Below are 22745 nucleotides of genomic sequence, written 5' to 3'. Positions count from 1 at the left end.
TATGAAATTGTTTGATGGCAGAGGAAAGTAGGGATTAAATAATACTAGAGGTTGTTCTAGAATATCAAGGAGAGTGTGCAGTGATGGCTTCAAATTTTTCAGCTCTTGTCTTCTTGAACACTTTCTGACCTAGCTTTCTTTGTGTCACTCTGATAAGGGCCCTATTCACACCCAACTCTTTTCTCCTCTCCCAGATCATTCTTCTTATCCTTCTCAGCCCCAGGCCACCAAATCAGTCTCCCTCCCCACGCCCACTACAGTTTTTTGTTCTTGGGAAATTGTGTTGTTGAAACTGGAAAAAAAAAACAGTTCTGAGGTAGAAACCCAGCTTGGAAAAGTTGAGCACAGATTATTTAAATTTGACATAGGTTTATAGCAGGAATGTATTAGGCAACCTTAACTGGAAGTGTCACTACTGGGTGCTTTTATAACTTGATCTCCCTGCCAATCAAACAATCTAAATTACTGTTACATGTGCGGCATGAATGTGTCTACTGTTTCAGGGGCCCTGGATATCTGTTCTTGCCAGTGAATCGCCTTGGGCAAATCATTCTGTACTTCTATATCTTATCTAAAGAAATTATGGTGCAGTGCATACCTGCCTCATAGGGTGATTATGAAGTATCATTAGTACTTTTAAAAGACTTGGTATTTTCAGGCCTTGTACACACAAATAAGGTGCACCCAGTTAAAACAAATGGATTTTTTAACTAATTCATTTGAACCAGTGCAAACCCTTGCAACATACTGCTGCCTTAAGTTTAAGAAGCTGATTCTGGCTTACTGCAAACTGATTTGTAGAGATTACTACGCTCCATACTCCGTGCTAATGATGCTCTACTGGTAAATGCCTTACTTTAAATGCAGCATATGCTAGCAGAAGGTTTTGTGCCTGTGTGGTTACACCATTTCCAGTAAAAATATTAGCTAAGCTGACAAAAACAGTTTTCTGTCAGCATAGTTACATCTACACCAGTAATTTTGATGGTACGCCTGTGTCATTTGGAATAGTGATATTTTCCCCATTCATGTCAACAGAGCTAGCTATGCCAACAAAATTTTGTAGTGTATACCAACCCTAAATCCATCTCTCTTAGACTTATTTAGGTTTAGCTTAAATACATATGGAAGTAGTTTAAGCTAAATTAGAATAGGCCACTTTTAATTTAAAATGTGAATGATGAAACACCTTGCACTGGTCTAACTAGGACCAGATCCGTACTGTGAAGTTTAGTCAGGGTAGCTGTGTTGGCTAGAAGCATGTAAAATGCACATTTCTTGCTAACAGGTATGCCAGCAAAAGACCTGGTGCAGAAACAGTTCTGCCAACTGAAGAGCTTTCATCAGTCTTGCTTGTTTTGTTTGGCTGGCTAGCACAGCTGGGCTGGTGAAGGAAACTTCCTGTTGGCATACACAGCATCTTTACTAGGCAGTTTTGCCACTATAAATAAGCCTGCGTTACTTGCTTTACTGCTTTAGGCTAGGGACAGAAGTTACACATACACTGGTCTAAGTGATCCAAACCTGGTTTCAACTTGAAACAGAACAGAAGTTCAGTGTATGTAAATTGCTTTCAAAATGGCCAAAATCGGTTTGAGATAAACCTGGTTAGATGTAATATCAAACTTAGCTGATTAAGGTCAAACCAGTGTATTGAACTTCTGCCCCAGATCCCTTCCTGATTCAAGTTAATTCATGGTCCCCCAGTTTCCTAGAATGCTTGGCAGCAGGGCTGGCCCCTCCCCCACAGAGTTAAACCACTAAAGCCTCTGCTCCCTGCCAGCACCTGTCAGCCTGGTAGGATTGGGGTGGTGGGGGCAAGGGTCCCCTAGACCCCATCTGTACAGGACAAGGGGAAGGAAAGCCACAGCAGTGGGGGCTTTTTGCCCCTGCAGCAGCCAGGCAAGCAGGGTTGATTTTGGCTCAGCCCCACCCCCTCACCTCTGAGAGGGGGAGGGTGGGGTAGGGGGGGAATGCACCAGCCCAGCCCAGCACCAAACCCTCCAGCCAGAGTCTGCCTGATGCAGGGGGAGGGGGAAGAAGCCCCCACTGGGGGCTTTTCACTGCCCTGCAGCCTGGCTCACTGGGCTGGGACTAGCTCAGTCCCACCCCCTCTCCAGCCCCTGCCTGAGAAAGGGAGGGGAGTGGCAGTTGAATGCACTGGGTCAGCCAGGCACTGGCTCCCCAGTGAGGGTCTGCCTCCTGCGGTGAGCCAGGGGCTGGGGGAGTGGGGACTTTCCCTCCCATGCTGGGCAGACCCTGGCCTGCAGGGGTCTGGTGCAGAGCTGGGCTGCTGTGTTCTCACCCTGCCCCATCTCCCCTCTCAGGGGTGGGGGGCTGGAGAGGGTGCAGTACTGAGGTGATCCCAGCCTGGGAGTTGGATTGCAGAGAAACAAAAAGCCCCAGTGTGGTTCACCCCCTTCCACACTGGGTAGACCCCTGCTGGGGGCCCAGTGCCCAGCTGGCCCAGTGCGTTCTCTCTCCGGCCTCTGACTCTCATAAGCGGGGCTGAGGAGGGGGCAGGGTGTGTGATCTCACCCCACCCCCTCTTACAGGTGTGGGACTGGGGTGGGGGCAGAGCTGTGTTGATCCCAGCCTGGAGAGCTGGGCTGCAGGAGAGCAAAAAGCCCCCTCTGGGGTGGTGTCTTTCCCCCATGATAGGCAGATGGGGGGGGAGAGCTGCTGCCAGGCTGGGTGTGTGTGTGGTTCCCCCCCACCCCTTACAGGTGCGGGGCTGGTGAGGGGGCAGGGCTGAATCAATCAGAGCCCTGCTAGCCAGACTGGGGGGGAGGGGGGGAGGCCTTTTCCTGCTCCATGCAGACCCCAGCTGGGGGGCCAGGGCCAGGTAGTTTGTTCCCCTTCCTAGCCCCATCTGCCCTCTGTGCTGCTGGGGGTGGGGGGCATGTATCCAGCAGCCAGTCAGGGCTGCCACTGGGCTGGGTTTAGTGCATGAGTGCCCCCAGGCTCCTGGCCTAGGCCTGTGCAGGCTTCTGCCTGTTGTGGCCAACCAAACACTAAAGTCAGTTCAGTTTGTTGATTCAAGTTATAAAGTTTAGAAAAATCTGTGAAGAATGAACTGATTACTCTTTGGGCTTTTTGAACCTCTGTACTTTTCTGTAGTGGCCAAGGTTCAATTCCTTGATTAGTTTAGAATTGCACCTTTATAAACAAGTGTAGATTTCTTGCATGGATAAGATCTCGAGTGAAGAGGTTTGGTGAATATATTTTTGGTGGTACCTGCTAAGACAACAGTGAAGAAAACAGTGTAACAATTTCTAATTTTGGCGTAGATATTCAGTCACATTTCCACAAAAACCGGCAGGGCCAGGGCCAGGGCCAGAAGTTGCACATAAACCAGTTTAAGTGATCAGAAACTGGTTTAAACCTGTAACAGAACAGATGTTCAGTGCACATAAACCAGTTTGAAAATGGTTGAAACAGGTTTGAGATAAAGACTTAACTAATTTGGGTCAAACCGGTTTATGCAATGTCTGTCCCAGCTGGCTGTTAGCTAAGATGACCTTTGTGCAGAACTGCAAGTCGTACTCACTGAAAATGTCTGTATGGCACAGTATGAGAGGGCTTTTGTGGGTGATAGCTTTTATTGGACCAGTTGCTGGTTGGGATAGGTTAAGACAAGTTTTTGGGTATTGCAGTACCCTTCCTCAGGTTTCTGCTATTTTTGGTGGTATCATTCTTTTTTTTTCTCAATGTGGGTTCCTTATTTTGTGTGTGCTGTGATTCCTTACCGGTATTTTACTTTGTTATTTTCTTGATGCCTACTCATTGATTAAGACTGCTGTGGTCTTTGCAGATGTCACTAGTACATAACTGCTCTGTAACTGGATAAGATTCCAAGTCCTGGCTTTCTGCTTTGCTACTTCTTGGAAACTCTAACAACTGAATTCCATCATTGTTTCTATTTGTAGTTAAAAGGTGGCAATAATTTTTCACCCTGTTTGACCCCAGTTGAGGAAAAGTTCACTCTGCTGCATTTTCATATGTAAGTTTAGATTAACTTAAGCAAGCACCACTTCTTGTTAGTGCTACAGTTTCTCTCTTCCCTAATGGAATATAACTTATTCATATTCAACTCTGAGTCTGTCAGTAGCCTGATATAATGCCTCCCAGCTCCAGAAATACACTTTCTTCTGGTAGCATGGTCCTTACTACAATATTCCCTGACCTTGCATAATGAACAGACTCAATTGCTTCCTTCTTTAGCATTTGTTTTTTTCAAACTTTGCTTTCTAAGAGCTTTGACCAGCAGCTTTGTTAAGGTCCCACACATCCTTTTTCCTAATATCCAAGAATATTTGTCTATGTGAGGAGTTGTCCATGATTTTGTAGAGTTCTGTGGTTGGTTGTGCAGCATTCTGCTCTTTCTATTTAGTCTGATTGCTTATGACTAGATAAGTGGTTCTCAACCTTTTTAGACTTGAGTCACCCATTGTTAGACTCTGCAGACCCCTGGGAAAATGCCTGCTTAGTTTTCACTTGTTTTTTTACTACAGAAAAATTATAGAGCAATTCTTTTCTTTTAGAGAACTCAGAAAGACCACAAAAGGTAACATTGTTTTTAACACTGTGCTTTTTAATACTCTGGGTTTATCTTGTGAATCACGTTTACACATCTAACAATGATAAGTGACACCTCACAGCACCTTTGCAAGGATCTCAAGATACCCCAGAGTGCTGTAACACCCTGGTTGTGAATCATAGGACTAGATACATCAGTGATTCTCAACCAGGGCACTGTGAGATCCTTTAAATGGTGCCACACAATATTGGCACTGTTAGGTCTGCAAACACCTATGCACGGTTCATATGATAGACGCAGAGATTTTAAATTAGAATCTGTTTTGTCAAAAAAAATCTTATTCATCATGGTCTGAGTTCTTTGCTATAGAAAAATTGTTCTGTTATTTTTCAGCAGTGAGAAAAATGAGTAAAAGCTAAGAGCTGGCACTTTCCAAGGGGTGCCTTGAGTTTAATGAGAAATGCCTGGAGTCCACAAAGGTTGAGAGCCACTGAGACAGAAAAACCATACCATCTCAGTAAATGAAATTGAGTACATAAGCCTAGATTTTGAAGTTAGTCATTGCTACTTGCCCACAACAATGCAGATGGCTAGCATATTGAATTTCTTGTACCAGACTTAGAACTTGCTGTCTCCAAGGGTTGGTTTGTATTTTTGTTTATTTTTTTACTGGTGCAAATAGTAGTGTGCCTGTGTTGCATGTACACCAGTGCAGTAAAATCCAGAATGCAGAAGGTGTTAGCAGAAGAGAGTGCTGGGGAGCTGAATATTCTGCCTTAGGTTATGGGAGAAAGAATGCCTTGTATCAATAGGAATGTCTTTTGAGATGTAAAAGGGAGTAATGACGAGCTAGGAAACAAATCCTACCTGTTTTGGATGGTAGTGACTGTCACATTAGGTCTTGACCATACTAGAAAGGCACTTCTTATAGATTGGGGTTGTCCAATTTCGAAGTGGCTGGGGGTCACATGCCCCATGGGTCGCATCAGCAGGGGCTGCTTGACCCACATATGTGCAGGTGGCCCCTACCTGCCCCCTACAGGTGCTTCCCCACCCTGTTGCACCATGCATATGGGTGGGCACTGCCATGTATGGTGTAGTATCCCACCTCAGATTCAACTGCCTATGGGCTCCTGTGTGGTACTGTGCTGTACAGGTGCTCCAGGCTGCTGGGTTTCCTGGAACCATGGGCTGAGCCATGCCACACTGCCCCACTGCCTGAGGTGGGGTCATACAGCAGAAGCCAGGAGGGTGGGAGGGGGTGCTGAAACTTTGTGCTGTTGCTGCCCAAGCAATAACAGGCCACATGTTAACTAACCCTTTGCAGATCACCAGTTGGACAGCCCTGTTGTAAATCGTTACTGGAGAATTCTCTTAGTAAAGATTAGAACTTGTGGCAGAGGTGATATCTTTTATTAAACCAACTAGATATTTGTAGGGGTGCACTGATAAAGATATTTTTGGGCTGATACTGATGGCCAGTTATTAATGAGCCATATCAGTCAATACGGATCCGATTGCTGATATGCAGATCAGCAGCTTGGAGAGCAGCATTTGGCTGGTAAGTGTGTGGGGAAGGAAGGGGTGTGGGGGGGCAGATCAGGCCCCTACAGTGAGGGAGGGAGTGGGGGAGGGGCAGAGATAGGCACTGCCCAGCTGGGGTGGAGGCATGGGCATGGGGTGGAGTGTTGAGCGGCTAGTCCTGGGGGCGTGGGGAGAGTGGGGGATGGCTCCCACCACTGTGCACCCCCAGGAAAGTTATGGGGGGCATGTGCCCTCATATCTGTGTGCAGGGCAAGTGTGGGCAGCCACTGTGACTAGGGCTAGGGGTAGTGCTGTGCTCAGGGCAGGTGGCAGTGACATTGGGAGAGGGGTTCTGGGGGTCTATAACAAATTTGGGGAAGAATCTAGCCCATCGTATAGACTCTCCCTCCCTCCTCAGCACCACCATTGCTGCCTGCCCTGAGCACAGTCACAGTCCACCCCCCTCCACTGGGAAGAGTCCAACACTGCCCCTGGTCCCAGTTTGCAGCAGCAGCCCGCCGTCGCCCTACGCACAGATCTGGATGAAACGTGCCCCTCATGCCTCTCTCTCAGGGGTGCACAAAGTGGCAAGAGCCAAGCTGTACCCTCATCCCTACCCCCCCAAACGTATCCTCCAGACGAACTGCTTGCGGCTCTGTACCATGCCCCACCCTGTCCCACTCCCTCCCTCACCTTGATCTGCCCCCCTTCCATCCCTCTGCCTCTTCCCCACCGCAGATTTACCAGTCAGAGGCTGCTCTCCAAGCTGCCAGGCTGCATTCCTGTCCATGTGCATGCTGTGGCTGCACGCACACAGGCGGCATTTATCAGCGACGTTATTGGCCACATCAGCCAAAAAAAGCTGATTGCCGATAATGTCAATTTTCCTTTTATTGGTGCTGATATGGTATGAACCAATGTGTCCATGCATCTCTAGATATTTGCAAAAAAATTCTTTATTTGCAAGGCTTCGGGCACATACACCCTTCCTCAGTCATGGGAGAATGCAAAGATTGTAAAATTTCTCCCAGGTGGAAATAAAAATTCATATTTCACAGGACAGTTGAAGGTGGTGTAAGATCTCCTGGTTCAAATAATTCTGCGCAATTTAGACTCAGATAAAAGTTGCAACAGTCTATTTATATCAGTGTTGTCTGGTGTCAAGTAAAGATGCATTTTATACCATTTCCTGAAACTGTTCGAGCTATAGCAGTAAAAGAATAGTTTTGACACCATATTTGCATCAAGCTTTTGCAGGCAGAACTATGTTAAGCATGTGATACCAGCAAAATATTAAATGTCAGGCTAGTTCTTAATCCTGCAAATGTAAAAAAATCTGTCCATCTCAGGGCAAGAATCAGAAATATGGGACAAAATGTTGGATTAATGCCGATGAGCAACATGTGGCACAGTGTACAAATTCTGTCAAGTGATATGCAAAATAAGGTTATATAAATCTGCATAACTGTTGCAGTCCTTTGATATTTGCACAGGTCCTACAGTAAGGCTGTTAAGAATGATGGTTTTCTTGGTATGTTATGTAAATCAGCAGAATTGCTTGGAGTTAGAAATAATTTGTATCAGTTTGGTAGAAGTGGTTCTGACTAAAAATGATGTAGAGAAAAAGTTCCCCAATAATTTAACTAGGTTTTTTTTTTTTTTTAGAGTTGTGCTCCTATGTATGTGTATGTTCATTTAAGGAGTTAAAGGAAAGTTGTACAGGTGTCAAATTAAGTCCAATCAACTTTTAACGTTCATATCTGGTTTGTCAAAACTATTTCATTGAGGTCTGATTGTTCACAACTGATTATTTAATTGTCCGTTCTAAAAATGGCTGTAAACTCTTTATAACTGAGCCAAACTTTCCATATTCATTAGAAATAATTAAATGTTCTAAAAGGAAAAAAAAACTTGAAAACATTCCTGTCTTGCTTTATTTTTTGCACTGTCTTCCTGACTCATGATCCAATCATTTCATCCAAGATGTAGCTTTAACAAAGCTCTTAACCTGTTCTAAACCAAAAATTCATCCCTGTATCAAAATACTTATAAGTTAAAACAAATATAACAGATAACTTAATCTCAAAGGATTTGCCTACTGTTTGGTAGGAATGGATTATTCTTTCAATACTTGGTTGGGGAGGTTTTTTTGTCTTCCAGTGAGAGGAATGAGGTAGAACTGATGTTTAATAAGGTAGACTTTCACTGAGGATAGCTACTAGATTTCTTTGGTGGGGGGCAGAGTCTTTTCAAAATGTTTCTTTAGTTTGACGGCTTAGGAATAGAAATAGCTTGAAACTGAATATCAGTTAGCAGGAACTCTGTGAGAGTGTTGTCTAGTGGTAAGAGCAGAGATGCTGATGTTCTGTAGTCACTTCTGCCATTTAACTAGCTGTATAACGTTGGCCAAATTGCTTTTCTTTCTGTACCTTAGTTCACTGGTCTACCAATAGAGTACGCTTCAGAAAGAGTCTTATGATGCTAAATTACTTTGTTGTTGAGATATTATCATGACATACATCTATTGATTTTGGGAGAGAAAGGGGCAGAGAAAAGGTGATTTTTCCCCCCTTAATAATAGAAGTCAGTGACTTTATTAAAATAAAGGGAATAAAAGGAAAAATTGGCCTCATTGTTAACTACATATTACCATGTTATCTTTTTATATTCCTGTCTTCCAAAAACTACCCACTGAGTTATGTGATGTAATCTAACCAGGAATTGCAAACAATGTAGAACCTTTGCTTTTTAAACCTTAGAAGGTATAATGGTAGTATGGAACAGCTCACTGCTAAACTGTAACACTGAAATATATATATTGTTTATGTATTTTAACAGTCATTAACATTAAGGTGAGAGGTGCATGAGTAGAATTCCTCATAGAAATCAGTAAATATTCATTTTAAATTTTAGTCTCAAATATAAATATAGAGCTTTCTTCACAGCATGCATGGCACTGTAGCTGTCCCTCCTTTCTCTGAAAGAAATTTTGCTCTGTTCAATGAAACAGTAAAGAAATGGAAACCACAAAGCTGTCTAACCTTAATTGGATTCATTTTCAGAAAACACTTCAAGAAGTGTATTATGGACTCTTTAAATGTGTTATTTGTATTTGTTATAGATCCTGGCTCTGCTGAACGAACAGCACAAAAAAGGAAGTTTCCTAGCCCTCCACACTCTTCCAATGGCCACTCCCCACAAGATGCATCAACGAGTCCTATTAAAAAGAAAAAGAAACCTGGCTTATTGAACAGTAATAATAAAGAGCAGGTAAAAGCAATCATGGTCTTAATGTGATAGTAGTGTACTAAATAATGAAGGATGCAGTGACAACTAAGCAGGAACTCTTTACTTAACTTCTGTGTACTGCAGGAAGCAATTCAGTAGTGGCTGGTTGCAATGAGTAGACAAAATGGCAAATAAGTAAAGGACACTCTGCAAAATCAAAAAGCAGGAAACAAAACTAGTTGTCCATATATGGAATTCTGAGTGAAGGGAGATATTAATAAATACACATGGGCAAGTATTATTAAACAGCAGAATATTTTTAATGGCTACAATCCTTTTAGTAACAGTAATGCATACAATCCAATAAGGAAATGTATACTTCAGGACTGAGAAGGATTTCTGCTTTTCATTGTCATTCTTATTTACAATGGTTAAGGGTTCTGTCAGGGAATTGAAGGATACTTTTTTCCCTTCTTTTGAATCACCAGGTAGTAGCCATTTCTGAAACAAACTAGATGAATCAAAGTGTCATAGTCAATGTGTAAACTCCTGTTGCCTATGTAAAGGCGACGTCTAAATTACAGGTGCACAATTATGAGACTGAGATTTTCATGACAACCAGGAGAAAATCCAGGGGCTGTTTGAAGATATTTTGAAAAAGCAGATTTTTATGCAAAATATCCTTGAGAGAGTTCCAGTAGAAAGCATTTTTTAAAGATTATATTGTTTGTTTTTTCTCTTCATCAATGCCCACTTCAATTTTGTGTGTGAGCTACTATTTTTTTCCTAAAGCAGATGGATCCAAAAACCAAAATTTTAATTACAAAAAGACTGACATTTTTTATTCCTTTCTTCTTTTTGTTGAGACAAAATGTGGCTTTGTAGTCTGGGTGTGACAGTTATTGACTATATAGCTGGGTCATTCTGAGAGTGAACTATTGCCATGTAATTTAAGCACTTTTCCTATTAATCTAAAGATTATTTGAAGAGTGATTTTTATGCCCTTTTTACTACCTTATGGTGTATAAGGGAGAATAAAAATATGTGGAATTTTAAGACAATATATTTTATTAGAGAGCTTTGTGTGTCTCTTTTTTTCTCAGACCAACACAGCTACAAAATGGATCCCTGAAATTTTAAGTGCATCTTTTCTGCTTGTTTTTTACTTTGGAAATACTAAAAATGGCCTAAATCCCAATCTGGTCTTTTTATTTTCCTAAAGTTATTACTTCTCAGAAATGTGAGAGGGAGGCACTCTCAACATGTATGCTATTATCTGTGTTAGAGAACTGTTTTTCATTGCATGAGTGAGATTGCATCCATTAAGCACTCAAACATTTAAGTATGTTCACACTATCTGCTTACCCATGCAGTTTTATCCCTTTTTTTCACACTAGTGCTCTTCTAAACTATTTCATTTGCAGTAGATACCTATAGCATAGATCCCAACACAGCTCCTAGAAGCAGTGAACTCTAGGAAGTTTTGAAGTACCCCAATTTCAATGCTGTGACTGTTTGAACCATCTTAATGCTGTTTTTGTTATCATGCATGTGGTTCATCGTGACAGCTGTGTCAGGATGGACCACATGCATGATAACAAAAACAGTTATCACACTAAACCAGTATTGAATCTTGCTGAAAATATTTCTAATTTTATCCAGGTAATAGATTATATACTTGTGTATGTTTGGAGCACTTCTATGTATGAAAATGCATTGCTTTCAAATGTGCTATGGCTGAGGAAAAAAATACAGTTTTTTTAGATTTCACCTACATGCACAAAGCTCTACAGCTTTAATTCTAGTTAAAACATTAAGTCCCTTGTACTTTGGAAATGAATATATTAATCTAAAAGTATGTTATATTGGTGTAGCTATTCCCAAATATGGAGGGGAATAATCTATATAAGAAGACACACTTTTTGCCACAATACTACATCCTTGCTAAGATTGTACTGATATTAACTTCACTGGTTAACCCAGGGGCGGGCAGTTATTTCAGGCAGAGGGCTTCCTACCCAGTTTTGGCAAGCTGTTGAGGGCCACATGAGTAGCCCCGCCCCCTGCTTACCATCTTGGGACCACTGTCTCAGGGCCAGCACCAGTGGGGTGCAGGCTGGCAGGGGTCTGTGGAACTGGGCTGGACTGCACCAGCAGGGAGAAAGGGAGCTGGCCCGGCTCCATAGAGCCCCTGCCAGCTGGGACCCTGTGCTCCTGCTGTCCTGCTCTGGGCCCTGCTGGTGCTGGCACCAGGACACCAGTGTGGGCCCTGTGCACCTGCTCACTCCCAGTGCCCCCCAGCCCTGCGTTACAGGTGGGGGGGGCAGCGTGCCGCCCCAACTTCGTGCTCCGTGGCAGGGAATGAGGTGGTGCTGAGCGCGGGGAAAAGCAACCCCTCCCCTGCTTCGTGGGCTGTGCTCCCTGTTGCAGCTGCTCGCAGCCGGCATGGGGCTGTCCTGAGCAGGCACAGGCAGCTCCCTGCAGGCTATGAGCAGCTGCAGCATGGGGCGCAGCCCCGGGGTGGAGGAGGGGCCGCTTTTCCCATGCTCAGCACCAGCTTGTAACCTGCCCCCGCTGCCAGCCTGGGCCCTGTGCTGGCTCTGGGCTCCCCATTGGGGCTGCTCCATGGCGGCAGCAGGTGCGGCAGCAGCATGCAAACTCAGGCCAGCAGGACCAGCAAGCAGTGCCCGGCGCGGCAAGGGAGGGGTCCAGTTAACACTGAATTCTCCCAGAAGAAACAAGGTAGACAAGAATTGAACTGAATTTGAATTTCTAATGTAAAAAACAAGCAGACCTATTTTCTTCAGCCTTTTGTTATCCATCATGAGCAGGCAAGGAAAGGCACAATTTTTTTTTTTAATTTATTTAATTTTTGCAAATTGCATTTAATTTACTAACACAGGCTAATTTGAAATGTCTAAAAGCATGCGTTTGTGTTGCATATGTGCAACTCCTCTTGCAGTCATAAAAACCCCTGTATAGGCAGACAGATTTTCTTGTGCACGATGTACAAATGGTTACTTGGACACAGTTAATTGATTTGCACTCATCTTGATTCGAAGTGCTGGTATCCATAGGGTTTTAGAGATACTTACAAACCACTTCTAAATTAGGAAAAGTGATATAGGATGTTTCAAGATAAGATTGATTAATATTAATGTGGGCTTATACAGCTCAATATGTTATAGATATAACATCGTGAGTCATCAGGGTGATGTCAGCAAATGTTCGAGTGTTCAGTTGCATACGAGCAAAGAGTTATGGAAGTGGAAAACATATCCAAAAACATTGAAAGATTAGAGAAGACTGTTTCATAATCGGGCAGTTACGTAAATGTGCAGGTGGCAGGTCATTTTCCTGTGTATCAGTAACACTTTAAAGCAATTGGATATTTTTTTCTCAAAATTTTTAAAATAAAAATTACTGTTTTTCTTCTATTTTATTATTTGGGTAAAGTTAACTTAATTGTAGACTGTACACAATGAAAACAAAAGACTCTTAAAAACAAAACATTAGCTACCTAAGCATGAATTAACTAGTAAGGAGTATGTTGAAAGCTGCTTTCCAGAGAAGCAAGGAAGTTTACAGAAGTTGCTTTTTTTCTGCCATTTAAAGTACTTTATTGCAATGACTTAACAGAAATGTATGGCTTTACAGCACTTTAAAAATGGGTAGAGTGTTTTAAATTAACCCTTGGTTAAAACTCTGTATTTTATAGCAGTTTAACAGCCTACAGTGCTTTAAATAATTTCTGTATACTGGTCACATTTCTGACCAGTGGAGATGCCTCAGGGGGCTGTGGAGTACCCCCTGGCTCCTAGCTTGGAAAGTGCAGGGAAGCTCAGAGGACACCCCCCTCTCCCATCAAACACTGACCTTCTGTCATGTTTAAGAGTGCTATAACTTTATAGTACTATAAAAAGTGCTCTAAATTACAGCATTGTAAAATGTGCATGGAGCACTTCTGTATATACCCAGGAGCTCTTCAGGAGAAAGCTTTTCTTTGTTCAGTGCTGAATCTTAATGCACTTTTTGCCCTGGTCAGAAACCAAGTGTGTAAAGGGGGGCTTTCTAAGCAAATGAGCCTCCTTTTCAGCTATTCAGTCTCTTATTTTGCATCAAGAAAGTTTCTTACCTATTATTTCAGTCCATCAGCTTGGCTCAGAGGATGTAAAGTGAAGGAAGCTTAAAAGACATTAGCCCTGTAATACCAATTCCTAGTCACCCACACCTCCTGGAAAACTCTGAAAACTATTTGGTTAGAAACAATAACTCTCCTTTTCTTATGTTTTCCTGTGGCCTGGATTTTTAAGGACATTTATATTGAAATATTATCTATGATGCTTAGGAGGTTAATGTGGATCGACTACTTATTTCCCTCCTTAAGCTATAATATACTTTAATTACATTGGGTATTTGGACTGCTGTCAGCAGTTGATGACTTGGCTCCCGTGCATGCACTAGGATAGCTTTGATTTTTCACTTGAGGAACCTACTGCTGCATAAAAAGTGGGTATACCTCAGTAGACCATTTTACGGGTTTTTTTCTCACACTTGGGCTTTCATTTGGCCTATGTCAGTATACAATACATGGCATATGCAATAACATTATGTGGACATACAGTGTTAATATTGTAACAAATTCCAAGTGCATATAAAACCTTATGCTATATGTACCAGTCCTTAGCATTTCATAGAACCTTACTAGGTACCATGTATTATTAATCTATAAACTTATATTATTATTATAACATTACAACAGCAGACAGAATAGACAGAAGCAAGGATACTATATTGGTTCATTTATCTGGGGTGAAAACAAGTACCTTTTTAGTTGAAATTTCAGTAATATTCTAAGTAGACAGAAAGTTAAATAAATTAGAATTTGACTGGAACAGTGTGGTTAATACCCCAGTTCTTGTCAAAAGCACAATGAGGTATTTCATGACTAAGGGTTATGTCCTACATCTTTGGAAGAGAACAACTTCAGTTGGAATGACCTGGAGGGAAGAGAACTACTTCTTGCATCACCTAATTTGTCCTTGGAAAAGTCCCTTATTAAAAAGTGATTAGACTTAATTTTAACAGTTTTAGGAATTTGACAAGATTTATAGTCTAAGTTGATAAGGCTGGTGGTTTATTTGACATTGGTCACGTCTGGAGTGACTATTTGTATGCCCTCTCCTCCCTTTCTCCAAATGACATGACTTCTAATGAGAAATAACAGTAAATAAGCTGCTTAAAAATGAAGTTCTATCAGTAGAATAATTTCTAATTGGAATGTACATTTCTTCCCCGCCCCCAATTTTCCAGGAATGTTAAGCTGCTCTTTGCAATAGAACTAGTAAACACTGGAAATCAATTTGATCATATAGGGCACAATTTTAGAAGCACTGTTGACAGTGCCAGACTTATGCCAGTACAGAAGTATTTTCGGTTACAATTAGGAAGACTTGTTGCTGAAAACTTCTTTCAGCAACGGTGTACTTGGAGCCTACAAGTCTTACATTTTCCAAACATATTGGAATAATATGTTTTGGGATTAGTAACTTTTGCAGGCCATATTTCTGTGCTGAAGATGAAAACATTTACTGGCCTCATTACTGTGCGCTGTACTTCCTGTCCTCGCTTCTACTCAGCCTATTTTTAATCATGAATTTGGTGTGTGAGTTAGTATTTTATATCTGAGTATAAAGTAAACTTGTTTTGAATGTCTATTGTGTATGAACAGGATACCACACAATTACTAAATGATCTCTGTAAACTGATGTTTGCATTTTATTATTAATATTATTGTTTGAAAATGAAAATTTGTTTTGAAACCAAACCTGTCTTTCTTGCCTACATTTCAGTCAGAACTAAGACATGGTCCGTTTTACTATATGAAGCAGCCACTCACCACAGACCCTGTTGATGTTGTACCACAGGATGGACGGAATGATTTCTATTGCTGGGTTTGTCATCGGGAAGGCCAAGTCCTCTGCTGTGAACTCTGTCCTCGAGTTTATCATGCTAAGTGTCTGAAACTGACAGCGGAACCAGAGGGGGATTGGTTTTGCCCAGAATGTGAGGTTAGTTTGGCATGAGGTGCTGTTTATGTCTATTGTGTTGTTCATGAGATTCAAAGGATATCATCACCTTCCAAAATGCTTTCTCCTCTGGCTTTATTTGACCTTCTGTATTTCTGATTGCATCTTGGGAAAGCTGGCAGAAGGACAAGAATAAAAGAGGGGCTAGAGGTGCACCAGTATATTGGTCCGTATCATATCAGCACCGATAAAAGGAAAATTGACATTGTCGTCAGCCAGCTTCTTTTTGTATGATGTGGCCAGTAATGTCGCCGATTAAATGCTGTGTGCATGCATGCAGCAGCCCAGCAGTGTGGAGATTGGTGTCTGGCTGGTAAGTCTGTGGGGGAGGAAAGTGACCTAGGGTGGGGTGCAGATTGAGGCCTCCACTGTGAGGGCACAAATGGGGCTGGGGCACAGAGAGGTGCTGCCCAGCCAGGGTGGGACAGGGTGAAGGACAAAGTCATGGGCAGCTCATCCAGGAGGGGGGCAGGAAAGGCTCCTGCTGCTGTGCGTACTCCTGGGGGAGGCATAGGGGGCACGTTCCCCCAGATATATGTGCAGGGTGAGGGCAGGCTGCCTGCTTCAGGCTTGGGACTGGGGGCAGCATCAGACTTTTCCTGGCTGCAGGGCTGGGCTTGGGCCAAGTAGGGGCGGAGTGGGTGGTGGCAGTAATCCACAGCGGGGGCTACAGTGAATTTTGGAATGGCCATAGCCCATACTGTAGCCCCCCACCCAGTGCTTCTGCCACCTGCCTTGCTCGACCTGGCCTGAGCACAGCCTTGGCTCAGCCACCCTGCCAGGAAGAGGCTGGGACAGCCTCCATCCCCAAGCCCTGCAGCGGGCAGCCCGCCCTCTCCTTATGCACAGATGCAGGGGACACGTGCCTCCCATACCTCCCCCAGGGTGAGCACAGCAGCAGGAGCTGACCTGCCCCAGATGAGCTACCTATGGCTCCATCTTGCTCTCCTCCCCCCCCTGGCTGTGCTGCGCCTGCCCCAGTCCTACTTCCGCCCTCACTGTGGGGGCCTTGATCTGACCCCACCACAATCTTTACCCTAGCCCCTGCAACAACTTACCAGCTGCTCCCCAAGCTGCCAGGCTGCATGTCGGCAATTGGATCGGTATCACCACTATGACTGGTTAATAATCAGCCTTTTTCCTGCATTTTTGTTCTATTCAGAAATGGTACCTTTATTTAAACACATTTCTAAGAAATGAATTAAAACCTGAATGTTACACTGTCAGAATTATTGTTTTCATGAGACCTACTTGAATAATATTGAATATTATGTTGTTAAAGAGTTATGGAAGATAGTCATCTAGAAATATCTTCTGATTAAATATTTTGTAATCTTAATTTTTAGAAAATTACTGTAGCGGAATGCATAGAAACGCAGAGTAAAGCTATGACAATGCTCACCATTGAACAGCTATCATACTTGCTCAAGTTTGCACTACAGAAAATGAAACAGCCAGGGGTAAGGAAAATATTTTTTGGTGCTGGGTTCTTATATATGATGTAATCATGTGTATTTTATTTCCTTTGGTTGATTTTTGGCTCTAGCTTGCTTTACTTTTTTCTATGCGTTTTTTAAGGTAGCTAGTGCGCTTCTTTTGTTTATAGGTAGTGGATATCAAAGAGCAATACTATAGACTTTGGTGAACAGACTGTTGGTGGTTTCCTGAAATAAAGATAGAAAGCTTCTCTGCACTAATGCAGCACAGCTTTGTGGTATAATGATGCCTTGCTTGCATATTTTATTTGTAGTGTTTTCTTTGGCATTCACAGCAGTTTCCAAATGCTTAAAAAATATCAATGAACTTTTCCAAGCAAATCTTTTCTGATGGGTCCCATTCAATAGATAAAACAGTTGAGGCACTGAGACATTAAGGGAGCCTGTACACGTGCAGTGAGGCTGCTTCAGCACATCGGAGAGAACTTAATCGAGTGTGCTGGAGTGTGGTAATTACCATGCTCCAGCAGACTCCAGTGTCATATGTATTAGCATCTGCATGCTGAAAATGGTGGCGGGGGACACTTTGTTCAACGAACTTTAGTTAAAGCGTCCTTGCTACTGTTTTTCAGGATGGGGACGCTGATACACATGATGCTCTGGGCACTTTAATTAGAGTGGCTCTCAGAGCCTGCCCCCACCCATTCACGGAACATATGTATAAACGCCCTAGGTCAGTGGTTCTCAACCTTTTTTGTGACATGATCCATTTGTAAACATGAATTGCCAGTCCTGGCCCAGTGCCCCCCACTCCCAACCTACTGCCTCCAGCCCCCCCCCACCCATTGTGTGGGGCAGGGGTGGGTGTGTGGGGCATGGGGGACTCTAAGCAGCCCCTTGCAAGCTGGAACTCTGCCAGCCTGCAAGGGAAAAGCCATGGTTTCCCACGTTTTTCTCCTTTAAAGGAGAATACATTTTTAAAGTTTGTTTGTGACACTTTCATATGTTCTTGCAACCCACTTTTGGGTCATCATGACCCACGAGTTGAGAAACACTGCCCTAGGTGATTTGTCCAAGGTTATACTGGAAGCTTGGGATGGTACCAGGTTTGCAACCTACTTAGGGATTCCAGGGCAGTTCAACTGTATGACTAAGCCCTCCTGTGTTGTTTTGTTGTTGTAAAAAGGATTGGGGTTCATCAAAGAATAAATTGGATGAAGGATTAAATTTACCATTTATACAGCTCTTAAAGTAGATGCGGTGAAACTATGGCATGCCCTTCACACTTTCTCAGTCACTAAATGTGAATGAGGGCATGCCTACATCACAAGGCTTTCAGGAGTCTGAAGTAGTATGAACCGTGACTAATACATTTGTAGTGGCAGCAGCCCGCAGTGTAGGTATAGTTAATAATGGCAAAACTCCATTTTTACCTTGGCTCGTTTGCTTATGCTTAGTGGTTTTACTGTAGCAAAGCTTTCCCTGCACTTGGAGCACTTCTCTGGCATAATGTACTGGTAAAACATTCGTATTCTAGACACTACTTGAAGCTTTCCTTGGTATGTTGAGAGCTTACATACCAATTCCTGTTCAGTCTAAACTTCCATATGTTTTAGGAACAAGACTGAGAAAGTGTCTGTTCTGATATTTCTCTAGAGCTACCACTCTAGCTGTAAGCATGGTCTAAGCACAAAGTTGTATTTGTTTAACTGGACATGTAATGCATGGTGCACTGGTGTATATTTTATATCAGTTTGGCTTGTTCTTTTTCTTTACATGTGTAATGTAAAGCTAGCAGCTAGACCAGGGCCATGCAAGGAGTGGCTGGCAGGTCTCACCTGGCTTGTAGGGGGTTAAAATGCAGCTCCCTGGGTTCCTGCCTTTCTGCAGCAGTAACAGCAGTCTCCAGACTCTCCCTCCCTCATCCAGCCTCTCCTTCCTGCTCCAGCTCCTGGGGACAGGGCAGGGCCAAGCAGCAGGAAGGTGCTTCCTGCACAACAGCGGAAGATCCAGGCCAGGAGCTGGTAACGTTTTTGAGCAGGGTGCCAAAAAACACCCACAGCCTTGACTTGTAAGATGTTGACATGCCAGGGGCAGATGACGGGGGAGCTGCAAGAGACCTGATCTTTGTGACAGCACAGCCCCGGCTCTTTCCCCAAGACATGAGTGCCAGGCAGAATGCCTTTGTGTGCCATGCTCTGGCATGCATGCCAGGGGTTGCCTACCCCGATCTAGGATGTCCATGTAGCAAGAGAGGGGCTGATTTACCTGTGTGCCAAGGAGGGGGAGACCACACTGTTTGGTAGTGGAGGGGATTCAGGCAGCCCACTATTCCTGTGTAGCAGGCAGCAGCTGGGCTGCTTGTGTTGGGGAACCAGGCTGTTCACAGTGCGCATGCAGCTGTAGAGGAGCTAGGATATTCCTGCTGTCCACATAGCCAGAGGGAAGCCAGTTTGGCTGTTCTGTGTGCAGCCAAAAGAAAGCTGGCTTGCCTGCACTGTGTGGCTGGACAACAGTCGTTTTACCTGCGTTCTGTGTGTAGCCAGAAGGTGCCAGTTCGCCCGCAGTCCACATACAAACGAGAGAGACTGCACTGCTTGTCCAGTGAAGGGAAGCCAGGCTCCCTGCGTGGCACAGGAGAGCCATACTGCTCATGCTGCACACACAGTTGGGGGAAAGTGTCGCTGCCTGCATGGCTGGGAGGGATTCTGAGGGTGCATCTGCCATATGTGTGGCTTATGGGGTATGTAGCTCCCCCATCCATAAGTTGGACAGCTGTAATCTAGCCTAGCTTCACAGAGGATATGCTTGTGGACAGCCTTGCATTACATAGTTAACCGAGAACAAAGTGCTGTATAGATATATTTACTTGGGTTTAAAACTATTTTGTAACTACGTTTTGCTCCTGTTAATTTACAGGATGGGTGGGGTGAACCAGAAGTAACTTGATTTTATATCTTTTCCCAATCCGAGGGCTAGCTGTGGGTGATTCAGGTCTTGGCACAATGGAGAACTAGCCTTAGGGTTGTGGCTAGCTACCAGTAGCCCCATTTACCCAGCCAGATTATAGTGTTTAACAGTGGAAACCCTGTAGGGGCCAGTTAAGATAGTTCTGTCAGAGTTTTGTTCCACCCAAGAATCTATCTTTGCTTCTCATTTTGGATTTATCTTTTACAATTGCTCTGTGGTTAGAACTTTTTCAAACATGCTCCTCATCCCATATTAATTCTGCAGACTTAACTTGAACTTCAAGCATGGGTGGTGAAAACAGTAAAATAGGTGGGGTTTTACATTTGTTTTTTTTCCCCAATCCTTTATTAAACTACTTCATTTCCTATTCCTAAACAAATGAAATTGGAGTGTGAGCACAAAATACATCTCCATTCTCCTGGTAATAGAGTAAATAATGGTACAGAAAGACAGGAAATGCAGTCATAGATTCTTAACAACTCTGACCTCTCCCTGGTATTTGTTTTAGCAAAACAATAATGGCAGTTCCTAGGAAAACTAGCATCTGAATGCTGCTGAGTTTTGTCCTTTCCAAGTCTTTTTACTCTCGAGTTGTAAATCTTGTGCTGCTACAATGAGCCATTTGAAATTCCAACGGCTGCTTTTCAGAAGCAAAGTCTATTGTTTGTTTACAAAAGAGCACCCAATCTAGGGATTTTGAAAACACAATTGGGAAGATTTTGTCGAATTAATACAGTTTGGGTATTTCTCCCTTTGGGCATTTGATTAACACCTTTTATTAAGAAATTACAATACTTCTGAAGTTAAAGTGGGAGGGCTGATTATGCTTTTTTATTTGAAGAATCATAGTTGATCTATGTTTATCCTAACATAGAAAATGAAATAAACAGCCAAATGCTTTCTTTACTTAGTAATATCATCCAGGTCTTCTAATTAGGGTAACCTAATCTAAAGATTTTTGTTTTCACACAGTAAAATTCACAATTAAAATAATGCTGTTTTGTACCTGATACGGTTTTCTTATTCCTATGGTTATTCCTAGTAAACCTGTTGGTTCTTTAAGGAATTAAAGAGAAAAATTTGCCAGTGATTCATTCCCTCAAATGGTCTTGTGGAATGAATTCAGGACCACCAGTTTCAAATGCCCATAGTATGGGAAACAAGCAGGAGGAACTTACCCTCCTGCTAGCCGACACCAACCCAGACATAGTGGGGCTCACTGAAATGTGGTGGGACCCAACGCATGACTGGGCGGTGAATATCAAGGGCTATAGGCTGTACAGGAGGGACAGGACAGGGAGGAAAGGTGGGGGTGTGGCGCTCTACATTAAGGAGGAATACACATCCTCATCAAGTAGCACAGAGTCAGAGGAGGGGCACTCTGAAGTGCTCTGGGTTAGAATACAAGGCAGTCGAGGGGAAAGAGACTTAACGGTGGGGGTCTACTACAGACCACCCAACCAAGGGGAAGAGCTAGACCAGGAATTCTTAAGTCAGTTCACGGAGGTAGTTAGGTCAAAGGACGTGGTCATCATGGGTGACCTGAACTTTCCAGACATCTGCTGGGAAGAGCAGTCAGCCAGGTCTGACCCTCACGTAGGTTCCTAGCCCAAATGCAGGACCTCCATCTAACCCAGGAGGTGCACAGCCCCACCAGGGGAGACACCTTGTTGGACCTGGTGCTGGTCATGGGTGATGACCTGGTGAGGGGGCTGTAGGTGCTCGACCACCTGGGCGACAGTGATCATCGCCTGCTGGAATTCACCATCCAGCGCAAGGTGGCAAAGGCCTGCAGCAAGGCAGCTGCCCTAGATTTCAGGAGGGCAGACTTCAATGAGCTAAGGAGAATAGTCGGGGAAGCACTGAGGTCCCGGACAGGAGGAGCCAGGTGTCCAAGAAGAGTGGTTGCTCCTTAAGGAGATGACCCTCCAAGCCCAAAGGGTGGTAATCCCAACACGGATCAAAGGGAGCAGGAGGCCACATAAGCCTCCATGGCTCACTAAAAGCATCCGGGAATGCTTTCTAGCTAAAAGGGAGGCATATACCCAATGGCAGGGAGGGGCCATCACCAGGGGGGATTATACTGCGGTTGCTGGGGGATGCAGCGGGGCAGTCAGGAAGGCCAAGGTGGAGATGGGACTGGGACTAGCTTCCCCGATCAAGGACAACAAGAAGTCCTTTTTTAAATACATAAAGAAGAAAAGAAGTTACCAGGTAACGTGGGGCCCCTGTAAGACACCCTAGGAAATTTGGTGGTCACATCAGACGACAAAGCTAACCTATTTAACGGCTTCTTTGCCTAAATTTTCCTGAGGAGGGACCAGATCAGCACCCCCACCGGGCCCCCCTCAGGCCCCAGGGGAGGCGCACCTAAGCCAAGGGTCAGGGAGGATCTAGTCAGGAAACTTCTGGAGGGACTGGATGTATTCAAATCAGCTGGTCCGGACGAGCTCCACCCCAGAGCACTGAAGGAATTAGCTGAGGTCATTGCAGGACCCTTGGCATGGCTTTACGAGCACTCGTGGTGCTCTGGCGTGCTGCCAAAGGACTGGAAGAGAGCCAGAGTGGTTCCCATCTTCAAAAAAGGGAGGAAGGAGGACCCGGAAAACTGTAGGCCAGTTAGTCTTACCTCGATCCTGGGTAAGTTTTTTGAGAGAATTATTCTGGCGCATGTCCATGAGGGGCCAGCAAGGGAGATTATGCCTAGGGGCAACCAACACAGGTTCATTTGTCAGACCAGCCTGGTGGCCTTCTATGACCAGGTCATCAAATCCTTAGATGCAGGGGTAGCAGTGGATGTAGTCTTTCTGGACTTTCGGAAGGCCTTCAACACTGTCTCTCACCCTGTTCTAATTAAGAAACTGGGGGGCTGTGGTGTCAACACCTAAACGGTCAAATGGGTTGCCAGCTGGCTGGAGGGCTGCACCCAGAGCGTGGTGGTGGCTGGGTCATTTTCAG

At 44.0% G+C, this 22745-nt stretch overlaps 1 protein-coding gene across 15 annotated transcripts in view; it reads left to right on the top strand.

The window, feature by feature from the left end:
• Positions 1-22745, top strand: part of ZMYND8 (zinc finger MYND-type containing 8) — a 114494-nt gene that overhangs the window by 36168 nt on the left and 55581 nt on the right. For 11 of the 15 annotated variants that reach the window (XM_019509873.1, XM_019509861.1, XM_019509865.1 and 8 more), the window contains 3 exons: positions 9186-9334; positions 15145-15363; positions 16728-16841. In XM_019509873.1, coding sequence (XP_019365418.1) covers positions 9186-9334; positions 15145-15363; positions 16728-16841 — 482 coding nt within the window. The remainder of the gene's footprint in view (positions 1-9185; positions 9335-15144; positions 15364-16727; positions 16842-22745) is intronic. The other 4 variants (XM_019509875.1, XM_019509872.1, XM_019509874.1 and 1 more) reach the window with 1 other exon arrangement.

The sequence above is a fragment of the Gavialis gangeticus genome, unplaced genomic scaffold, assembly GCF_001723915.1.
Source record: "Gavialis gangeticus isolate Ggan-Ray unplaced genomic scaffold, GavGan_comp1, whole genome shotgun sequence".
Classification (NCBI taxonomy): domain Eukaryota; kingdom Metazoa; phylum Chordata; order Crocodylia; family Gavialidae; genus Gavialis; species Gavialis gangeticus.
The sequence above is the reverse complement of the archived record's forward strand: the minus strand, read 5'-3'. Positions and strand labels throughout refer to the sequence as shown.